Source organism: Suricata suricatta, chromosome 16 (genome assembly GCF_006229205.1).
Source record: "Suricata suricatta isolate VVHF042 chromosome 16, meerkat_22Aug2017_6uvM2_HiC, whole genome shotgun sequence".
Lineage (NCBI taxonomy): Eukaryota > Metazoa > Chordata > Mammalia > Carnivora > Herpestidae > Suricata > Suricata suricatta.
Window position 1 is genome coordinate 9,220,857 of NC_043715.1, and position 22,672 is coordinate 9,243,528.

The 22,672-nt window shown below is 47.7% G+C and overlaps 1 protein-coding gene across 1 annotated transcript in view; it reads right to left on the reverse strand.

The window, feature by feature from the left end:
• The window catches only part of VAT1L (vesicle amine transport 1 like), a 120,941-nt gene that overhangs the window by 80,548 nt on the left and 17,721 nt on the right, over nt 1-22,672 (reverse strand). The window contains exon 3 of the mRNA XM_029924216.1: nt 4,075-4,217. Coding sequence (XP_029780076.1) covers nt 4,075-4,217 — 143 coding nt within the window. The remainder of the gene's footprint in view (nt 1-4,074; nt 4,218-22,672) is intronic.

Here is a 22,672-nt window from a genome sequence, read left to right on the forward strand (position 1 = left end):
GTTTCAAATCAGGACCTCCCTTACTCGTGGTCACACTGAAGACCCCCTTAGCAGCTCCTTTCGATGGAACGATCATGAAAATCCCAAGCAGAGCGAGGTGGCCCCTCAGAAGCTCAGGGACATCCTCCTTTCTTAGCACCTGCCCCCGCCAAAAATCTGTGGGGGTGTCCGCCTTGCCTCTGTGTGCATGTGTGTGTCATCATAGTTAGACAGAAGCAGACAGGGGGAAGGCTTTCTCCTGTTGCCATAAATCTCTGCAGATTCAAGACCCAAACACAACGAGCCCCAGCTCAGAGAGGCTCTGGGCCAAACTCAGCAGCAAGGTACGTGGGAATGGCTGATCCAAGGTTTCCGTGCCTGCCCTTCCTTGGTCCCCAACCCCTCGCCCCCTTCTCGCAAATGCTGCCTCTTTGCTTCCCACCCACGTGGATCAGTGAGGAATCTCTCCTGCGCGGTGGTAGGTCCCATAGGGCCATTGCTGGGAGAGAAGCCCTTCTTGACTTTGCCAAGAAATTAATTCCCCTTTTATTGTTATTTTCGTCTCAGGCTGGAGCCTTGGCTCTCCGCTCAGCGCTTCTCTTTCTGAATTCCTTTTTTGCTGAGAACTCATCTGTGCCATCGTGTTAAGTTCCAAGTTCGTTCGTGGTGAGGGGACGAGGTCATTTCGGGGTGCCCGACACGGTGTCTAGGGCACGGCAGGCTTCTCCCAGAGAAGTGTCTGGTGCACGGAAGGCGGAGTGCAGTTCCTGGCACATAGTAGGCTTCTCACAGAGGGCTGAGCACGGTGCCCCGCGCACAAGAGGCTTTTCACAGGGTGCCGAGTGCCGTGCCTGGCACGTAGAAGGCTTCTTAGCAAGTGTTTACAATTACTTATCAATACCTCCTCTAGGAATCCTTTCCTGATCACGTTCTCTGTGATTAGACCTCACTGATCACCACTGCCTCAGTTTCTTTATCTGTAAAACGAAGAACTCTGCCCTTGCAGGATGACCTGAGGTGCACGTACCGTGTCTAATCGTACGGGTCAGCAGAGCGGAGGAGGCCGGCAGAGCTGGTGCAGTTATCTGCCTTGCCTGTGCCCATGCACCTGCTGGCACTCGCTCTCCACCTCCCTCTCCCTTCTGAGATGCTTCCCATCCGTCAGGCTCCCCGCTGCGGGCTGCCCACCTTGGCGATCTCTCGCGTCTTTCCCTCCCCTTTATTTCTGAAGTCCTCGCTGCTGGATGCACAGAATCCAGAGCTTCTAACTCTTCTGTCGGGTCTCAAGCAGAGTCAGAGGAGGGGTGAGTGACGTGAAGGTTCGGTCTGTATCACAAACCCTTTGCCCTCATTCCCTTTATGAGGCTGAGAACGGGTTCAAGGGAAGCTCATTAGTTCACTGGCTTATAAAAGAGTTTGCATCTTGAGAAATTTTATGTTATTATTTTTTTCTGTGGTTGATCACCACCGAATGCTTTAGCAAGTGATAACTGTAGTCAAAAAAGTAAAGAGAAATCGCTCTGCATTCTAGTCCTATTGCATATTCGCGGTTAGATTTTTTTCCCCTTAGGTTTTTTTTTTTGTCCTTATGTGCCAAGAATTTATACAAAGCTGTGATCACAGTGTAGCTGGAATTTGGCATTCTGCTTTTTTTCCACTCAATATGTGACTGTGGGTACTTTTCATTTTGTGACAGAATCTTCATAATTACCTTTTTTTTTAGGGGCTGCATAATACTCAAGCATGTGGGTGTCGCATAATGCACTGAGCTGTTTCCCTCCTGTTGATAATGGAGGCTGGCTCTGAAATCTCACTGTAACAGACAAAGCTGCAATTCACCGTGTTGGCATAGGCCGAACACCTATCATGAAGCCGAAGTAGCAACTTGGTTCTGCGACAGGCCGCGGGTGCCTGTGACTTTGATCTTTTGGATTCTTTCCTGAGGGTGGGGGTGGTGGGAGAGAGCACAAACCTATCTGTGGTAATCGAATCCCAGGGTCTCCGCTTAAAATCATAAGGAATCGTTGGAAGTCACATTTGAAAGAAGGTGAAGGGGACATGGGTCTCAGATGCTGACACTTTCTGCTCCTGACATCAGTATGAATCATTGACTCGGGGGCTAGAAAGGTGGGTGGAGGACAGGAAATGGATGAGGGGATGGAAAATTCGCCATGGAAAATAGGGAAGGCTGATCAAGTTTTCAGAAGAGTAGCTACCTCCTGACCTGCTTTTCCCATCGTTCCCCACAATGTACTACCTCCACCTGCTCTGGGGTCCTTGATTGTTGAATTTAACCAAGTTCTTCGTGACCCTGAGCCTTGGCCCATGCTATTCCACCTAGTCAGGAATGCTGTTCCTTTGGCCCATTTCTCATCCTTGAATGCTCAGCCCGAATCTCACTCTTTGATGGACGCTATATCCAATCTCCCTGTCTACCTACGTTCACCAGCACCTTGCATTTCTCCACCAGAGCACATAGCAAAAGAAGAAATCAATACATCTTTAAAATAGTGTTTTTGTCCCTCTCCCCCACCTAGACTCAAAGCTTCACAAAGACAGTGACTCTCAAGGTGGTTTTTTGCTGAATCTTGTGCCCTAGCACAGACCCTGGCCCACCATAGACACTTGGTAGTAAGTGGGTCAGGGTACAAACGGAGGAAAGAATGCTTGCAAAAATATCTCTTAAGGGGATAAAGGCAAAGACTGCTGGGCGGACAATGGCAGCTCACTTTCCAGACCACAGTCAAGAGATGCAGGTTACAAAACAGAAGAGGCTACCTGAGGGTTATGGAAGTAAGCAGAAGTCTATTCTAGAAGTCTCTAAAATGTGCCTGTAATGTCAAGACATCTGAGAAACAGGTGGCAAACTTCTAATATCAAGCTTCGGAGCTCTCTTTCCATGTCCCACTAGAAATATTGGGACAACCTTGAATTCTGAGGAAATATTTAAAATTTAAAACCAAATCTAAGGGGCACCCGGGTGGCTCAGTGGGGTAAGCAGCCAACTTCAGCTCAGGTCATGATCTCACAATTTGTGGGTTTGAGCCCCGCATTGGGCTCTGTGCTGACCGCTAGCTCAGAGCCTGGAACCTGCTTCAGATTCTGTGACTCCCTCTCCCTGCCCCTCCCCTGTTCACGTTCTGTCTGTCTCTCTCTCTCTCTCAAAAATAAACATTAAAATTTTTTTAAACAAATCTGAAAATCTAGATGCTCAGAAGATTCTCCTTTCTGAAAAACTCCCCACATTTCACCTAATCTGGTCTCAATCTGTCACCTTCACCAGATCTCCCATCCTCCAGTCCTTCCGTTTGCAGAAAGTTGTTTCTTTATCAATGAGGCCAGATGGACGGCTGAATTTCTCTGTATCTTACAACTTCTTGCTGGGCGATGAGAAGACCAGAACAGTGGCTCGGAGACACCCCTGAACCCCCTCAGGAGCTGGGGGTGGAGAAGAGCCCGAGCATGAGGTGTGACACACACATCACGTCAAGGTAGCAGGGTTTTCTCCCCGAGTCCCAGCGTTGCCATCCACAAGGCCATAGTCCGTAGCTTCAGGATCAGGAGTCAGTTATAAACCAGCGTTCCCCACCATAGGACTGCCACCACCAGCAACATGATCTCCCTGCCTGCAGCTCCCCACCCCCCACCCGCTTCTTTCCCCGCACACCACCAGGGACTCTGCAAAACTCCGATCCAATCACATCACCATTTTGGTCCTTCAGTGGCCGTAGGTCACACCCAGGTTGGAGTCCTCATGCCCTTGGTCTGGTATGTGAATGAATGAGAAATAAACCTCTCTCCGTCCGTCATAATTTAGCATTGCAAGTCATCCATTAGCTTGGCAAGTTACTCACCTGCACTGCTCCTCAGTACCGACCTTTCCAAATGGCGGGACCAATAGGGTTGTGAGAATCCAATGAGCTCATACGTGTCAAGTGTTCAGGACAGAGCTAGTAATGCCAAGCTCCCGACATGTGTTTCCTAGTATTACTGTCACTATCATCAGCAGCAGCCTTCCTCTAAACGAGGGCTACTGTTCTTTGAAGAGCAAAAGAGCAAGGACCAGCCTGGTGCTTTCTAGAACGTGCACCTTACCTTTTCACTTCTTGCACGTAGTCTGCATTTCTGTCAAAGAGGTGGGTCACGGAGTCTTTGATTGCTTCATGCTTGAAAGTAGACGCTGTTCCAAAGACAGTCACATTGGGGACAGTGGAGCACAGCTGAGCCACCGCTTGGCCCTGGAAGTGAAATACAAGAGACAGGTCACACGGGAGAGTCACCACCCGACAACCAGTCTCAACCCTGCCACCACGAACCTCTTTGGCTGGATTCTTCTTTGTCGTCGGGGCTGAATTGGGCTTTGTAAGATGCTAAACAGCATACCTCACCTCCACCTACTAGAGACCAATAGTTTCCCTCAGTTGTGATCACCAAAAACATCAAGATGTCCCCTTGAGAACAAAGTCTCCTTGGCTGAGAACTACTGGTATAGAGGAAAGTCTTTGTCATCCAACAAAGCCAAGGTCCCAACACTTAACTGCTATTCTTTAACCACACAGAGACTCCGGATCCTCATCTCTAAGTTAGCAGTAATGGTACCTACTCCGTAGGGACATTGTAAGCTGTTCTGATTTGGGGTCCCCCAGAAGCAGGCCCTGAGGTGAAGATTTGGGAGGAAGGACTTTATCTGGAATACGACCACAGGAAATACCAGGCTATCATGACAAAAACCGAAGGCAGCCAATGAAGGCTGTGCTGTCAAGGCAACACCCGCCATGGGTAACTAGAGCTCAGTCCCTCTGAGGAACTCCATGAGCAAGCGTGGAAGACACCTCAGAGGTACCCCAGCCACAGGGGGAGGAGGCTGGAGTGTTCACCCCCCGAATTTCCATCTGATGTCAGTCAGCGTCTCTTGGACAACAGTAACTCCCAGGCACGTCTGGCTTGTCCTTGAGCCAGGCCCGCTCCCACAGCCAGACAGAAGCCCTGAGCGAACAACCCTCAGCAAGGTTGAGTGCAGAGAAGATACAGCAACAACATCTTCGACGGGGCATGTTAGATGAGGAAATACGTAACACGAGTCAAGCACCTGGCACAAAACATGACACTAAAAATGAGGAACTCAATAAATCTTAATCATCTGTACTCCTCTTTGTGGCTGAGATGTCCAGGCATATAAGGGAAAGCGCAACGCATGAGGTTTGAATACTGAATGGTCTAAGAGAAGTTACAAATGTAATGAGGAATGGGTGATTTTTCCATATCCGTTTTTCAACATAGTCAGAAATGTAAGTCATTGGACAAAATCGCGTGATCATGTGAATTCAGAAACCTTCCAGTCAAACCCAGTTCGCTGGTGATGAGGTGCATCCCAAAACTAACTGTGCTCTTTCTGACATTCCACCCGCCATCTTAAGGAGGCAGAAATTATTCTACCAAAGTCACCTGTGAAATGTAACTTCTGCCTAACACTTCATGTTGGTGGACTAAATCAGGTTGGCAGGTCTATTTCTGGAAGTGTTTTTTTTCTTCCCAACATTCGCAATGAAAGGCAACACTGAGAGAATCATAGAATGTCAGAGCTGCAAGATCATCCAATTATCCCCACCCCGTCATTGTTTTACAGATGAGGGAAAGGTGACTCAGAAAGGTTAAGGTGACTCAGTTCTTCAGAAGACAGAGCTGAGATTCAAAGCAAGGTCTTCTAACTTCTAGTTATTGCCATTTTCTATAATGCCATGCTGTCTACTTATTTTGACATTTTAAGCTAAGCAGATTTTGAAGCTGCTGCCTAAAATAGGCCTGTTACTGACTTGGAGGTCAACATTTCAGGACATGGGCATGAACCGAAGACTCCAGACAGGCTCTCTCTCTCTGTTCTAAGAATAGCTTTGATATTTGGTTAATTTTGTTTTTATCATTTGATTTTAGAGAACAAAGAAGGGACTATCCTTGTTGGGGTGTGGAAATATCAACAACCAATGCAGCAATCCTCTAAACCTCGACAGGGCTTGGGTTAACCTCATTTGTGCCAGGATGGGAGATTAGAACTAGTTGCAGTATCTGCATGGTCCCTCCTGCCTGTTGTTCTTAGACCAACATGACTTTTATTCACGCAACTACTTTTCCAAATTCCTAGTATGTACTGGTCACACTGCACTGTGGATGGATGTGGGCATTATCAAGAATGAATGATAGGGGCACCTGGGTGGCTCAGTAGGTTCAACGTCCGGCTTCGGCTCAGGTCATGATCTCATGGTGCATGGGTTCAAGCCCTGCGTCGGGCTCTGTGCTGAGAGCTCAGAGCCTGGAGCCTGCTTCAGATTCTGTGTCTCCCTCTCTCTCTGACCCTCCCCTGCTTGCACTGTCTCACTCTGTCTCTCAAAAATAAATAAAAACCATAAAAAACTTTAAAAAAGGAATGAATGATAAACCCAATCACATGGTGTAATCTCATTCCCTGGGCCCCCACCTGCCACTGAGCCTTAGATTTGTGTATTGAATGACCATTTGCTGCCTGTCTCTACCTGGCTATCCAAAAATACATCGAATTCAACCCATCCAAAACCTAACCTTGTCCACCTCCAAATGAATCACTCCTTGTATTGGTTTGCTGGCTGCTGTTGTAACCAAATACCACAAACTGGGTGGCTCAACCAACAAATTTGCTGCGCATTTGTGGAGGTTAGAAAGTCCAAGATGAAGGTGTAGGGAGGGTTGGATCCTTCCAGTGACTGAATGAGTGAAGGGTTTGATCCAGTTCTCTCTATTTGGCTTGTAAATGGCTCTCTTTTCCCAAGGCCTCTTCACATGGTTTTCCCTCTATGCCAACCTGTGTCCAAATTTCCCCTTCTTATAAGGACACCAGTCATATCGGATTAGGACCTACCATCATTTAAACTTGATTACCCCGTTAAGGACTCTACTGCCAAATAAAGGCACATTCTGAGATAATGGCGTGTAGGACTTCAGCATATCAATGGGGTGGGGCATGGTTCAACCCATAACATTCCTCTTACTGCATCTCCTGCCTCAGTGGATGAAATTGTACCACTTGCCTATCCGGCGACTAACGTCAGGAATATGGGGGTCATCTGACTCTTCTTCCTCCCTTGGCGTCACATCCAGTTAGTGTGCTCTTTCCACTCCACATCTCTGTGACTATCCCTTCTTAGTCTGGGTTGTTGAGTTTCCTCACCAGGATGAGGACAGCTGCCTTCTGGCTGGCCTGGCTGCTTCCAAGTGTATCTCACACTGTGGATAGAGTGGCTTTTCTCAAACACAACATTGAGCATCTCACAATTCGTCTCAAAGCTTCCCAATGCCTGTCATGGCTTTCAGACAGAAGAGCACCCCGTTCGGTGTACCCCACAGACCAGCCCTCTGGCAGGTGACCTGGTCCACCTCACTCACATGGTTTCCCTCCGCTTCTCCAGTCTCTGCCCCCTAACAAGACAACAGCCCTCGATCCACCACCGATAGTCCGTTCGCCGAGCCCGGTGCTGCATGATCCTCCTTCCATGGTGTTCTCAGAATGAACCTCTAACCTAATTTTGCTGAAGAGGAGACTGAGGTTTCCAGAGACTAGGCACCTGGCCCAAGGCCAGTAGGGTGAGATGGCAGACCGTGACCTGCTATACTCACCAGCCAAGCGCCTTGAGTAACATGGTCAGTTCTACTGGTCATTCATCTTAAAATGCAGAGTGTGATGCTATATATAAGGTTTCTGTGGGACTGTTTGACATAACGCATCCAAGGGCTTAGCGAACACTCAGTATTGGCTATCGTTACTACTTCAAATACTATTATTATTTCTCTTGCTATGGTTATTACGTCAGCAGGAGGAGCAAATCTCCCATCCTACTCTCCTGAATGTATTACGTGATTTTAGCATCGACACTAGTTTCTCAGAGGCTGTCCCCTCCCTATCATGCCTGTTCTTCTACTTCTTCAGACCACTGCCCTTCCCCCCACCCAGGCAACTCCTCTTCGAGAAGACCCCCCAAGGCACGTGCCTTCACCTTTCCTTCTTGCCTCTTTTTGTGGAACCTGTGGTTCCTTCCTCCGGGACAGTGGCCACCACGGCCTTCTGTGGCTGCTGACTGATCTTTCCGGGAGCCTCAGGAGGCCAGGGACCGTGCCGGACATTTCTCTGTACCCTCGTGCCCAGGGCAGAGCCTGGCACATACTAGGTGTTAGGTAACACTTGTTGAACGGGCATGTGAGAAACTACAGGAATGTGATGTAAGGGGGAGGCCCTATCAGTTTGCTACGTCCTTTAGTGCAGCAGAGTAGGAGTAGAGCACAGCCTCAGTGAGCAGAGCTGGCACCCCGCCTGAGCAGAACATCACCACTTCTATTTATTTAAAAATATGTTTTAACGTTTATTCATTTTTTGAGAGAGAGAGAGAGAGAGACCGAGGGCAAGTGGGAAAGTAAGTGGCAGAGAGAGAGGGAGACACAGAATTCGAAACACGCTCTAGGCTCTGAGCTGTCAGCACAGAGCCCGACACGGGGCTTGAACCCACGAACCGTGAGATCATGACTTGAGCCAAAGTTGGACACTTAACTGACTGAGCCACCCAGGCGCCCCACCATTTCCATTTTAAAGAAAAAGATACGTGTGGTAGCAAACTGAGATGTGTAAGTAACTGGGTTACTTATATACTTACATAACATATATGAGCATTTTGTGTAATATAAAATACAGAAATAAAAATATTACACGATATCATGTATAATTAGAGTAATACATGATTAATATATGTATAATAAGTACTATATAAACATATGCATATATAAATAGTAATATTTAGTATATAATCCATTTGTAAAGTATTAGTATAATAATAAAATATTATATAGTTATATAATATATAATTAACATGCAACTGTTATATCCAGTATTATATGATAACATATTAGTATGTAAATAATAGTGGGTGGAAAACCAAATTCAGCCCCCCCTTCCCCACCTGAGCTCTCTATTCCTTCGCTCACAAGATCCTCACTGATCTCAAGTAAATAATACGGGATATTCGGTACTTAAGCAGGATGTGTGCCCCCTTCTCCAGCTCCCGAGGCGAGTGCACCTAAATTATCCTCGCTCTCCCACGTGCCTAGCAAACAGCACGGACTCAATAAACATTTGTGGAAGACGGAATGCATTTTCAGTACTCAGGAGTTTGCAATTTACCTGCAGACCCAGAACACATGAACAAGACAGTCCGTTCTCCCGGTGGCGGCAGCACATGGAGACCTGCACGTCTACGCGGAGGCAGCTGACCGTCCCTTCATTTCCCCGTGTGCCAGGGGCCGTGTTTCCGCGCCTCGCTAGACCCTCAAACCACATTTAGAGTAAATACTTTTATTTCCCTCTTATGCCTGAAAATGGGGGTTTGGACAGGGAAGGGACTCGTCCAAGGGAATATGGCTGGTAAGCGGTAAGGCCAGGGAGCAAACTCGGGTCTCCTGGACTCCAAAGCCACTGTGCTGCTGGTTTTCCATCCAGTTATGCACTCGAGTTGGTGACCTGGAACTGAAGTCCTGGAGGAACGCATGGGTCCTTGGCATCAGTCTGGAAGGCTGCACTGATCTACTCTTGCGATAGCTTTGTCTCAGGTCCATGTGGGTTAACAGATTTGAGCCAGCTCAATCCTAATTCCAGGGCTGCCTTCAAGCAGAGCACAGCAATGAGAACTCCAGGGCCAGCGGCTACAAGGGAGCTGCCTGGGGCCACTGAAATCTGACTCTTATCAAGACACTGGGGATTCACAGCAAGATCGAATCCCAGAAAAGCCAGGCACCGCACACGCATGTTTGGAGGAATGAATGCATCTGTATAAAAGGCTTACCATACTGCCTGGTACATACTAAGTACTCAGTAAACAGCACTTTTTAGCTGTCAGTGCTCTGGAGTTAGGACTGAGCTTGGTTGAAATTCTGATTACCCCTTAATGGAAATTTAGGATAGATGATCCTGTCAGTGCACTGTGATTCAGAAATCAGCATCAGAGACTCAACTAAGTAAGACACAAAGCATGGATAGCTTTCTCTGTCACACGAATAACCTCTTCCTCCTCAGACTGGTTTCTCATCATACCCCCAAACTCGAGCTTTGGCCATTTGGAAAAATACTCGGTCTTTCTTAGGTGCCACCCCCTTTATCACCACAGGACTTTTGCACATGTAGTTTCCACTGCCTGCAATCCTTTTCTCTGTCTTTTCTCCTGGCTGATACCTAGTCACCCTTTGAATCTTGGCCTGTCTGTTATTTCACAGAGTTATTCATTCAGTGAATAATCTGGGACTGTTTAATAAGTGCCTCTAATGGATTGGACACTATGAGAAGTGCTGGAAAGATAAATGCGAACAAATTATATATAGTCCCTGTCATCTTGGACCTGGCATTCCAATCATGGCAACCGAATTAATAAAATAGGTTTACAGGTAAAAGTACCATCAGTAGGCTGAGAACACCGATTTCAAACATTGGACCACTCGGATAAGACCACACTGGGGCACTACATTTTTTTTTTAAAGGTACAGAGAACGAGAGGCGTGTACTAGAGTGGAAATATGGGGGAGAGGATAGATAAAATGGAAACCAGACTTGGTCCCTCTGTCCTCGCCAGTCCTCAGGTTTCTAGCACACACCAACCAGTTCTTCAGCTGCTAAACAAAGTCTGTTTGAAGACACCTCCCAAAGGGAATGTAAGTTCACTCATTACCCTGAGTCTGATGAAAAAATGACATTTTCCTATTGCTAACCTGACCATCTCTGAGATCATCTGAAAAATAAGATTGTATTTGGGGCGCCTGAGTGGCTCAGTCGGTTGGGCATCTAACTCTTGATTTTGGCTTGGATTCCGATCTCTTGGTACATAGGATCGGGCCCCATGTCGGGCTCTGTGCTGACAGCATGGAGCCTGCTTGGGATTCTTTCTCCCCATCCTTCTCTCTCTGCCTCTCCCCTGCTTGCATGTGTGTTCTCTCTCTCTCTCTCTCTCTCTCTCTCTCTCTCTCTCTTTCCCTCCCTTTCAAAAATAAGTAAATAAACTTAAATGCATAGGATTATGTTTATCTCTTCCAAAAGTCGTTTTCCCTTTTACACAGCTCATGGAAGCCACAGACCACTTATATAGTGAAAGAACGGGAAAGAATTAACAGAACGAGCTTTTGAATATACCAAGAAGAATCCTAGGGTAAACGGTCAGGCAAGATTGTTTTCTTCCAAAGAACTGTCAGTTTATTTTTTCATCATCAATGCACAGAGGCACTTGGTCCAAGAAAGATGACTGAACGTCCTCACAAAATCCAGGACGTTGGACACCTGGGCCAGCCTTACCCTTCTCTTAGGACAACACAAATTCCCACATTGGGATCTAGACACAGCTCTAGAAATCTTTATTGCAGATCAGTGCTGTCATTTGCCTGTTCAACAATTCAGGTGACTTGAGGAAATTCAAATCCACCTGTGGGGGCTGATCCATGTGACCCACCGTCCTAGTACGCTCTAAAAACCAGTCAGCTTTCTTTTTCTTGTTTGTCGCCACAAACCTGTTGAACTATACATGACACTCCCGTTAACACACACAGGCAAAGAATTTCCACAGCAAAGAAGCTTCAGCGGCACGTGGCTGAAGGACCAGAGAAAAGGAGGAGTCGATTGTTCAGGATGGAAGTGGGGAAACTTGTTTTTACTCCAAAACAGCAGTAGACACATTCCAGGGAAGACTTGGTAGATAATATCTTTATTTCTCACTTTTATGTATTATATACAGATCAGTGCTTCTCCCGATGAGGTGCTGTAACCAGCAGCACCTGCGTCATCTGGAGTCTTGCTAGAAGGTTCCACCCCGGATCTACAGAATCAGAAACTCTGGGGAGGTGGGGCCTGAGCATCTGAGTTTTCAAAAGCCTTCCAGAAGATTCTGATTCAGCACACATGGAGAACCACCAATATGTAACATCCTTAAAAGCACCTCTTTACTCCGCATAACTTACTGCTAAGGCCCCCATGATTTCCAGAATATCTTAATATGGGATTTTTTTTTTTAGTTCAGTTATTTTTGACAGAGAGCAGGGGTCGGGGGAGAGAGGGGCAGCGAGAGAGGGGGACAGAAGCTTCAAAGCAGGCTCTGCACTGAGAGCGGAAAGCCGAGTGTGGGGCTCAAACTCATGAACTGTGAGATCATGACCTGAGCTGAAGTCAGATGCTGAACCCACTGAGCCACCCAGGTGCCCCCTTTAATATGAGGCATCTTATTTAAAACAAAGGTGGAGCCTTATCATTAATATATATTTATAGTATAAAGTATATTATTTATACTATATAGAATTCTAACATGCAGCCCTTGCTGAGGTCTAGCACGCTATAAAGTGTCCCTTCGACCAACTGGGTCAATGATGAAATTGTAACAACCCTCAGTCCCAAGTTGGGATTGACACCACAGCCCGTGGGTTTACTATGTGGGATCCTATAGAACCAGGCATGACTAACACTGTCTTCTGTGAGTCAGAGGTGCAAGAAGAGAAAATAATTGTGCATCCCCATCAGCGAGGCCTGAAGTTCTGGATGCTCCCCGGGCCTCAGCTACGCTGCCGAACATCCCAGTTTTCCAAGCCGTTCACAGCTCTGCCCACCAGACAATTGCAAGAGTGAATATCTAAACCTTTTCCTCTGCTCCTGCTGCCACTGGGCTCATGTCGGAGGCACTCAGTGGAGACGCAGCAGAGCGGAGTGATGAAGAGTGTGGGTTTACGTACTCAGCCTCACCTGCAGGATTTGCCGTGTGCCCAGGCAGGGTTCACCTGCTCTACAGATCCAGCTCATTTGGTCTGCATGACGGCCTTCATGAGGTGGCTACTAGTTCATCCTCATTTCCAGAGGAAAGAACGGAGGCACAGAGCAGTTATGGAAATGTCCAAAGACACACAGCAATACCAGCCACCAGAATTGAACCTGCGTTATTCGGCCCCAGAATGGGGGTGGGTCTGAAGGGCTCCAAGGAGAGAAGGCAGGGGAACATCTCTTATCAGCTAGTGACTCTTTGTCGAGCCCTGCAGGCACTTTACACACCTCGTTTTACCCTTGCGACATCATATTCCCATCATGAGACAGGCTCAGAATGGAGGCTCCGAGAGACCAGCGAACTTACTCTAGGTTATCCTGCTGATAATTGGAAACTGGGGCTCAGAAAGGCTAAGTAATAGCCATCAGAAGTGACTGTCTTCTTGTCACTAAGCGGGAGTTCTTGGTTCTTGGCCATTGGCACAATCAAATAGAAATACACACATCAGAGGCTGCAGACAGGCCGGAACTCCTGGACCCCATATCCAGCTCCATTCTGGAGCCTCCAGCTAACCTGGCTGAGCTGCAAATTCCCCCTATTTAAATCAGGATTGATAATGTCCACCTCATGAGGTCACATGTGGGGCAAAGGAGGCAACATAAGGGATGTGATTCCCCAGAGATGACCCAGCAGGTGCTCAATAAACAAGTTCTACTCTCAGCCCATTGCCTCCAAAGCCACCTCTTCCGGGGAGCCCTCCTGGAGACCCTGAGAAGGGTAAATGTCTCCTGCTTTGCCCCCAAACTCACACACATCACTACCCAACCATCTTTTACTCTGTGCTGATTTTCCTCCCCTCCCCCATCTCCTCATCCTTTCTCTTCCTCCTTCACCTCTGTCTCTTTCTCCTCCTTTAAAAAACAATTCTCTTTTTTAGGAGCACGTGGGTGGCTCAGTTGGTTAGGCATCCGACTTTGACTCAGGTCATGAGCTCATGGTTTGTGGGTTTGAGCCCTGTGTCGGGCTCTGTGCTGACAGCTCAGAGCCTGGAGGCTGCGTTAGATTCTGTGTCTCCCTCTCTCTCTGCCTCTCCCATGCTTACACTTGCTTGCTCTCTCTCTCAAAAATAAATAGATCATTTAAAAAATTAAAAAAGAAAAAATCTCTTATTGTATCTCCCACTGGCTGCCACCTCCTTAAGGAGAACACCACATCTTACCCCCACTATATCCAAAGCATTGAGCCCACTGATCTCGGTGACCATGTGTGGATTGCAGGAAATAGCAGGAAACAGAAGTTTGGAGAACAAAGAGCAAAGGTCAAAGAGGACCATGAGGTCAGAGGGCAATCCAGGGCTGGGGCTAGGAATGCAAGCCCTTCTTGCTTTATCTGTTGGTTGGATGTGGACAAGGTCAACCCCCATCCATTTGGTAGTTACAACTTTACATCAGTGATGGGGGTACACTTATGGATCTGTCAAGAGTCAATGTTTTCAACCATATACATGGAAGAGGGGAGAAAGGTAAGATGAGGGAGGGATATAGAAAGAATGTGTGGGCACAAGATGTGGGCATAAGAAATATATAGTAAAACCTTGGATTGCAAGTAACTTGTTCTACGAGTGTCCCACAAAATGAGCAAACATTTCTAATCAATTTTAACTCAATAAACGAGGGGTGTCTTACAGTAGGAGTTGTATGTGATGCTGAATGTCACACGATCACAACTGCGCCAATGGTTCTTGAAATGCGCTTTCATATACAAGCGCTTTGGATTACAAGCATGTTTCCGAAACGAATTACGCTTGCAAACCAAAGTTTTACTGTCTTTCTCCAAGGGCCACCAGAGTCTTACTACAGTTGGATCACAGCTCGGTTCCTTCCAGCCCAGGGCTCGCAGACGTTGCTCTCTCCTTGCCCTGCCCACCCATGCACGAGTGCCAGCAGAGGCCTGCTTCTGAGGGCCCGGTCACCGCTGGGGACAGGGGGATGTGCTCGTGAAGGGATTTGACCCTCGCTGCCAGGCATGAGCCCAGCTCCCACTTGGTGCCGAAATCCTTGGTCTCGGCACAGCTGGGCCTCTGCAGACTGTCCATCACGAAGCACAGCAGGCAGCTTGGGGACGGAGGGTAGCAGGAAGGGGACTTTTGCTTTTCCAAAGCTCCTCCTAAGAGGTGGCCCCATGAACACAGGGTCGGACTGGGAGCATGTGCGGGTGGCTGCCCAGCCCTCTGCTCTGGTCGAAAGGGAGGCCAGTCTGGCATCACGCCATGGTATGTCCGAGGGCCCAAGGACAGGGCATATTTTTGTTTGTTCAGTAAGGAGCGGCAGCCCCAAGACCGGGGTTGAGGGTGACGCAGAGTGGGGCCTTACGGAAATAGACTTTGGAGAGTCAGGATAAGATCCAAAACTGGCTCGCTCCCAAGGGAGCCGGGACACACAGGAGCAGAAAGCTGAGTCCTGACTTCCTCCTGCGATTTCAGCCCTTCCCACCTCAAATTTCTCGTCTTAGCAAGAAGCACAGCCTCTCTGAGGGCCCTACACGAGGCAGCTCAGCATACAGGGAGAGGAGAATAGGGACTTAAAAAAGAACTTGGGGTATGATCACAAGAAAAAAGCTGTACATAGTTCCTACATGCATCTTCATGAATTTAATGCATCCATCCTATGAAACTCGCACAACAAACAATGCCACCAACTTAACCGTCACCTCTAAAACGTCCTCCTTCCCTCTTTTCTCTTTTTCTGTGATAGCATTGAGCATAAGGTCTACCCTCTTCACAAATCTTTAAGTATTCAATGCAGTAGCGTTACCTAGAGTCGCTGTGCTGTGCAGATCTCTATGTCTCTTTCATCTTGCCAAACTGAACCCCGTGCGCCCGTTGATCCATCTCCACCTCCCCCGGCCCCTTGCAACCGGCATTCCACACTCGGCTCCTGTGAGTTTGAATGTTTTAGAAGCAGTGGGATCACGGAGGATTTGTTCTTCCGGGTCTGGCTTACTTTGTCGTTCAGCCATGGTGCAGCAAGGAGCAGCAATTCCTGCTTTTTAAGGCTAAATGATACTCCGTTGTACGTCTACACCACATTTTGCTGAGCCATCCACCTGCTGACGGACCCTTCAGTTGTTTCCACGTCTTAGCTATGGTAACTAATACCACTAGAAACATAGGAGGGCAGATATCTACCTGAGATCCTGATCTCGGTTCCTTTAGATGAATACCCAGAAACGGAATTGCAGGATCATACGCTAGCTCTATTTTTAATTTTCTGAGGAGCCTCCATAGTGTTTTCCTTAATGGTGTACCAATTTGCATGTCTACCAAGAGTGCACAAGTGTTCCTTTTCAAAACCACATTCTTGCCAATACTTATTTTTTGGCTTTTTGAGACCAGCCACCCTAGCAGGTGGGAGGTGTTAGCTCACTGTGGCTGTGATTTGCATTTGCCAGATGATCAGTGACACGAGCACCTCTGAGTCAGGCAAACCCGAATTTGAAAGCCTGATGTAGCCCTGAGGGGCCGTGTGAGTTGGGAGGGACACTTCATCTCTCTGAGCCTCAGTGGTCTTATCTATAAAGTGGAGAATGAGGGGCACTGCGTGGCTCAGCTGGTTATGCAACTGACTCTGGATCTCAGCTCAGGTCATGATCTCATGGTTTTTGCGAGTTCGAGCCCCACATTAGGCTCTGTGCTGACTGCAGAACCTGACTGGGATTCTCTTTCCCTCTGCCCCAACATGGCTCATGCTCTCTCTCTCTCTCTCTCTCTCTCAAAATAAATAAATAAAAACTTAAAATCAAATTGCTAGCAAAGAAATAAATTTAAAAAAAGGGAGAATGGGCCGACTGTGCCAAGTGGTAGTGTGGGCAGACTAGCGTACTTAGTACAGTGCTGGGCACACTGTCCATTGTAGGGCCCTTCTGTTCTTCTCACACTAAAGATTGGACGTCCTGTTAGGGTCTTCACCCTGCCAGTTCTAGGTTACACGGTGTCTTCTCAGGCCCCCTGGGATTTATGATTATGAGCTGCAGGGCAGGTAGCTAGGTTGGAAGGGTTGGATTTATGGCCATCCCTCCCCACTCCCCTGCCTCCTGCAGGCACAGCTGTGAGCCCTGGCAACGGGAGTGTGGGCATCCATATTGTAAATTTTTCAAATCCAATGTAAATTACATGATGTGTTGGCATCTCAAAAGAATCTTTCTGGCTGGGGAGATGGTCCTTTCTGGGCTAGCTGATCTTAGAAATAAAAAAGGGCTCAGCCAGGAGCATGCCATCAATATGCAAACTAACAAATCCAGAGCCAGGCCTCCTCTGTCTGGTCCATATATTCCAGGAGGCAATATTCCCCTGTCTAGATCGCCCCAGGGCTAGAGACCAGGCAAACAGAGACCATCCCTACAGCCCAGACCCTATGGAAATTATTCAAACTAGCCAATCCCAGGCTGCCCACCCGGCTCTGCCTTGCACTTCCACAGAACCCCAGTAAAGGGCATTGCTGGAGTGAATCCACTGCTGCTGTCTTCTGCTCCCTCACCATCCTGGTGTCCCTCCCATGTGGTCCTGTGTGGCGTGCTTTGTGTCCTGTTTTTAGGACCTGTGGGCATAATACACTTTTTTGTTTTCCTGAGCCTCTCCGTTGCCTCCTCTTGTGGCCACATCTGACTGATCGTCTAATAAAAAAGCACCAAAGAGCATCCTTCTTTTGTCCCAGGGATTGAGTGTTATTGCACAGTGTACAACTTGCCCAACTGCACATGGTGACCCTACTAACCAGCCCACACAAGGACCATATCAAGTCTTGTGTCTCTCATCAGGACCACTTTCCAATGGATGGAAACCATGGGTGGCCATAGGCCATCCCCTAGTTGACAGATTCCCAATTGCCCGAGACCCGGACTCCAGCAAGCATGTGACTAGAATCCTGGCCAGGAAGGCAGTCCAGCCCACCAGATGGCAAGGTCTCCTTTGCGGGACTCTAAATCATGGTGGGGCAGAACCGCTTCCAGGCTGGCTGCCTTCCACGCAGTGCATCTGGACAGATTTCCTGGATGATTACATTTGCATAGTAGGATGCCGGATTCACATTTCCAGCCAAATTACAATTTGTACCCACGTTTGGAGCTGTGGTTTTGATAAATGCATCTCTTTCAACCCAAACCTTGTTAGGTAGAGCGACCATAGAACTTATCATCTAAATTGGGATACTTTTTGAGAGTTAAGCTATTATTCATTTTTTCCATCCATCAAGCATAAACTGGAGGTACCCTAGGCAGACTGGGTCACCCTACCCTATCAGGGTAGATACCCTAATATGAGGTCAAGGGAAGTCAAGGTGGCCAGGAGAGGAGAGCGAAGGTGTAGGCATCCGTGAGACCTGGAGTTCGATCCTTGAATCTACCACGCATTACTTGCAGGACGGTGACCCAATTATTCTGAACAGACAGCTTATCTCTAACGCTGGGGTCATATTACCTGCTACACAGAGCTGCCATGAGTGTTAAATAGTCATAGATAGAGAAGGCTCTGCACAGGGCAGAGTACAAAGGGGCAGCTTAGGAAATAGAAGCTTTCATCCCAACGCCCGTCTTTGTGCATCTGCTATATTGCCTATGCCCCAACCACAGAGATTTGGGGACCAAGGTGCATCAGTGCCTGGCAGAAGGTAATGCCCTCACCGGAGATGATAGTTTCCACGACTTGGGGGGTCTGTCTGCATGCCTTTTCTGAGCATCCCTGTTCGTTGAAGGCACCCCATTAATCAGGTCTCCTTTTTAAAAAAAATTTTTAATGTTTTTATTTATTATTGAGACAGAAACAGAGCATGAGTGGGGGAGGGGCAGAGAGACAGGGAGACACAGAACCTGAAGCAGGCACCAGGCTTTGAGCTGTCAGCACAGAGCCCGATACGGGGCTTGAACCCACGAACCATGAGATCATGACCTGAGCCGAAGTCAGATGTTTAACCGACTGAGCCTCCCAGGTGCCCCCTAACCAGGTCTCTTGAGAGGAATAGGAGCCTGACCTGCTGAAGGATCAACAACTTCACTGGAAAGCACTTGCCCTGGGCATGACATACACAGATTCTAAAGCACTGCTCTCCCCTACCTGTCCCCAGAGATCAGGGACTTCCTGTGGCCTCAACCCCTCTGCTGAGGGTCTGAACTGGGTGTTGCAGAGCCCACCCCAGTGGGAGGGTGGCATCGGATGCCTCTGGATGAGAGAATGTTTAATGTTCAGGCCTGGAGGGAATTGAAGGGCAGAGGCTGGTCTCCAGATGGGAAATCCCATGGACCGTTCAGTCCCCTCTGCTTGACACGCTCTCTCTCTCCATCCTCAGACCTGCTCCCTCTGAAGAGGAGCTCGCTTCCCAATGCTTTGTTCTGTTTCAAATCAACAGCAAACTTCCAAAGTTCACTGGCTTTCTTGGTAAATGCAACAAGTATCAAATGAATTGCACTCTCGATGTTCCTCATCAAGCCCTCTTCCTTACAGCGATACCACCAGGCCCAACACTCCTGGGACCCCCACCTGCCTTCGCACAGCACCAGGCCCAGAGAAGGTGTTCCTGAATGTGGGAATGAATGAATGGATGAAAATCTCTTCACATTTCTTCTTTATACATCTCAGGAAGGCGACATCCTATTCCTTTCGTGGTATCCTTTCTGTAGGTTGACAAGCTTTACATTTATCTGTTCCATTCAGCGCATAAATGCACGCATTGTGCTCTGCGCAGGCTATTCTGTGCAGACCACTGTGCAGCAGGCAGCAGGTTCTGGGCACGGACTGACTACACAACAGTCCAGACTGTGCTCACTAGCCATCAAGAAGCATGCGGGTCACGTAAGCTTGCAGAACGTTAGTTTCCGCACATGTGTGTGTGCGTGTGCGTGTGTGTGTGCGTGTGTGTGTGTGTGTGTGTGTGTGTGCGTGCGTGTGTGTGTGTGTGTGTGTGTGTGTGTGGTGTTAGCGCCCAGCCCTCAGCGGGTGTGAGGCGTGATGGATGCCATCCTGTAAAGGGCTGGGCACCCTGCCTGCACCAGCTAATATTACGGTTAAGGACTTTGACTCCTCTTCCATGTCTCAACAAGCTCTCCGACCAGGCAGCCACACACAGTGGGATAGGAAAGTATGACCATGGGGAGCACCGAAAGCCTAGATTTAGAATCTTCAAGACCTAAAGATGTTCTTGGTCCTCCATCCTTCAATCCAGTGCAGAAAGCCCAACCCAGCTCCCGCTCTCTACTTCCAGGAAGAAAACTGATGAGACAGAAATGGAGGACAAATGGCCTCCCCAGTTAGCCCGTTCTGCTTCGGGGCAGCCCTCATGGTTTGCAAGGTCCCATTTGTATTGTGCTCTGGGGAGTCTCCCTGTAGATTTTGCTCCCAGGAGTCATGGCGCAGAAAACAATACTCTTGAGGGGGCTCATAGTCCGTATTTCTACTCTGTTGAATTCCTCTAACATCATTCCCACATCCTGAATCTTCTTTTTTCCAGCCTGACCACGTCCGATCCCTTCAGTCCTTGTCATTGGCAAGCAGAACTACAGCCAGTAGACAATAGCTTGTAGAATGAAAATCCTCTTAACTATGGCTTGGTGGGACCACCTCCCTGCACTTCTGACTGGCAGTTCTAGATACTTCTGTGTTCACAGCCTCCTTTTGCATGAGAACTTACATAGATCAAAAAGATGAGCAGAACACTAAAAAGGTAGGGAGAAATCGCATTGCTGTTCACGACCATGGTCTAGCAGGAATGCACCGTCTCTGAAAAGCCAACGCAGTCATCCTCTGGTCTCCTGGGTTTCACCACTTCATTTCAGAACTGCCTCGGGGCTGATCAGGCTCTCTTTACATGTCCACATGAGGCACATGTCTTGCATGGCCCAGTAACTAGGTGTCTTTCTTTAGGCCACAGCACCCACTTAACCTTCTTGTTTTACACAAAGCAAGTTGTATCACATGATACATGTTTAGCGCTCTCTCAAGCCCACACTCCGGTGGGCAGGTAGGGTATGCATCCACAGAGTAAAAGCATGCACATGGGTCCATCACTGCCAAGGTTTTAAGGTGCATTGCTGGTAAGGTATGAGGGCAACCCAGTTTGAGGACCACAGGTTCTTATGTCAGAAGCATGGGGGACAGAGGGAGAGGTGGATGGTCGGGCCTTTGTGGCCCTTCCCCCTCTCACACACCCACTGCTTTTGTCCACTAAATATTTATAGGTTGCCGTCAAGAAGGGAGCTAAAGGTAAACTACTTATGGCTTCCAAGTTTCCTGTCTGCTTCCTCGTTCCCAAAAAGCTCCTGGCAAGATCGAAGCTATTATTTCCCCAACCACAGCGTAACCTCCGAGCATCTTGGTAAGCTCATCTGATACAGGAGGGGAGGAAATGCCACATTGTGCAGTGGAAGGCTCGACTCTGCTCTCTATTAAGCTCCTTAAAAAGTATTATTATGAAAGCAGCACATGCTCATGCCCAGGGTAGTAAATACCATTTGGAAAATACAGAAAACTATAAAAATATCAACCATAATGCCATATCTCAGAGATGCATACTCTACATAATCTGGCTTATTTTGTGTCAATAGTTTTTGCAATATGTGTGTGAGTGTGTGTCTGTGTGTATACACATGCATATTTGATTAAGTACAGATTTGGGATCACACTGAATATACCACTGTGTGCCCTGATTACTCTTTTCTTTCTAAGCTTATATTATAAGCACTTTTTGTGGGTTGTGAAAAATTCCCTAGCTTCATCATTTTGAATGCCTAGGGAATCTTCTACTATATAGATCTATTCTAATTCCTTTTAGCCAACCCCTGTCTTCTAGGGAATTATAAGGCCATACTTCTGTAAGCTATATTTTGGTGAACATCTTTGTACATAGATCTTTGACTGTAAGTTTCGGAAGGCAGAGTCTAATTCTAGTTTATGTGTATTTTGTGTCTAGCACATTGTTGGACAGAGTGCCAATGCTCAGTGTTTGAATACAGAGACTAGGGCCCTGTTTGACGAACTTTTTGAATCTTTCTTTAGAAGAGATTGCCAGTAGGTAGGGTTGCATCATGTATTTTAAGGTGGGGTTTTTTTAAATGTTTATTTATTTTTTTTTCAATATTTTATTGTCAAGTTGTTTTTCATACAACACCCAGTGCTCTTCCCCACAAGTGCCCTCCACCATCACCACCACCTCTTTTGCCCCCTCCCCCTTCCCCTTCAACTCTCAGTTCATTTTCTGCATTCAGTAGTCTCTCAAGTTTTGCATCCCTCTCTCTCCCCAACTCTCTGTCCCTCCTCCGCTCCCCCTGGCTCTCCATTAGGTCTCTCCTGTTTTCCTGTTAGACCTATGAGTGCAAACATATGGTTTCTGTCTTTCTCTGCCTGGCTTACTTTGCTCAGCATGACACCCTCAAGGTCCATCCACTTTCCTACAAATGGCCATATGTCATTCCCTCTCCTTGCCATGTAGTACTCCATCGTGAATATATACCACATCTTCCTGATCCACTCATCAGGTGACGGACATTTAGGCTCCTTCCATGTTTTGGCTATTGTTGACATTGCTGCTAAGAGAGAGAGAGAAACAGAGCAAACAGGGGAAGGGCAGAGAAAGAAGGAGACACAGAATCTGAAGCAGCCTCCAAGCTCTGAGCTGTCAGCACAGAGCCCACCGTGGGCTCACAATCACAGCGAGATCACGACCTGAGCCAAAGTCGGACACTTAACCAACGGAGCCACCCAAGTGCTCCGCGTTGTGTATTTTAATTGGCAACACTACCAGTATGAAACTACAAGGTCAAAAGGCTTAGCACAGTTCTGAAGAGATGGCTAGAATAAAAAGCAGGAATTCCAGATTCTGTGATCCACAGGGAAATAAAGTAGAGCCTGCTGAGGG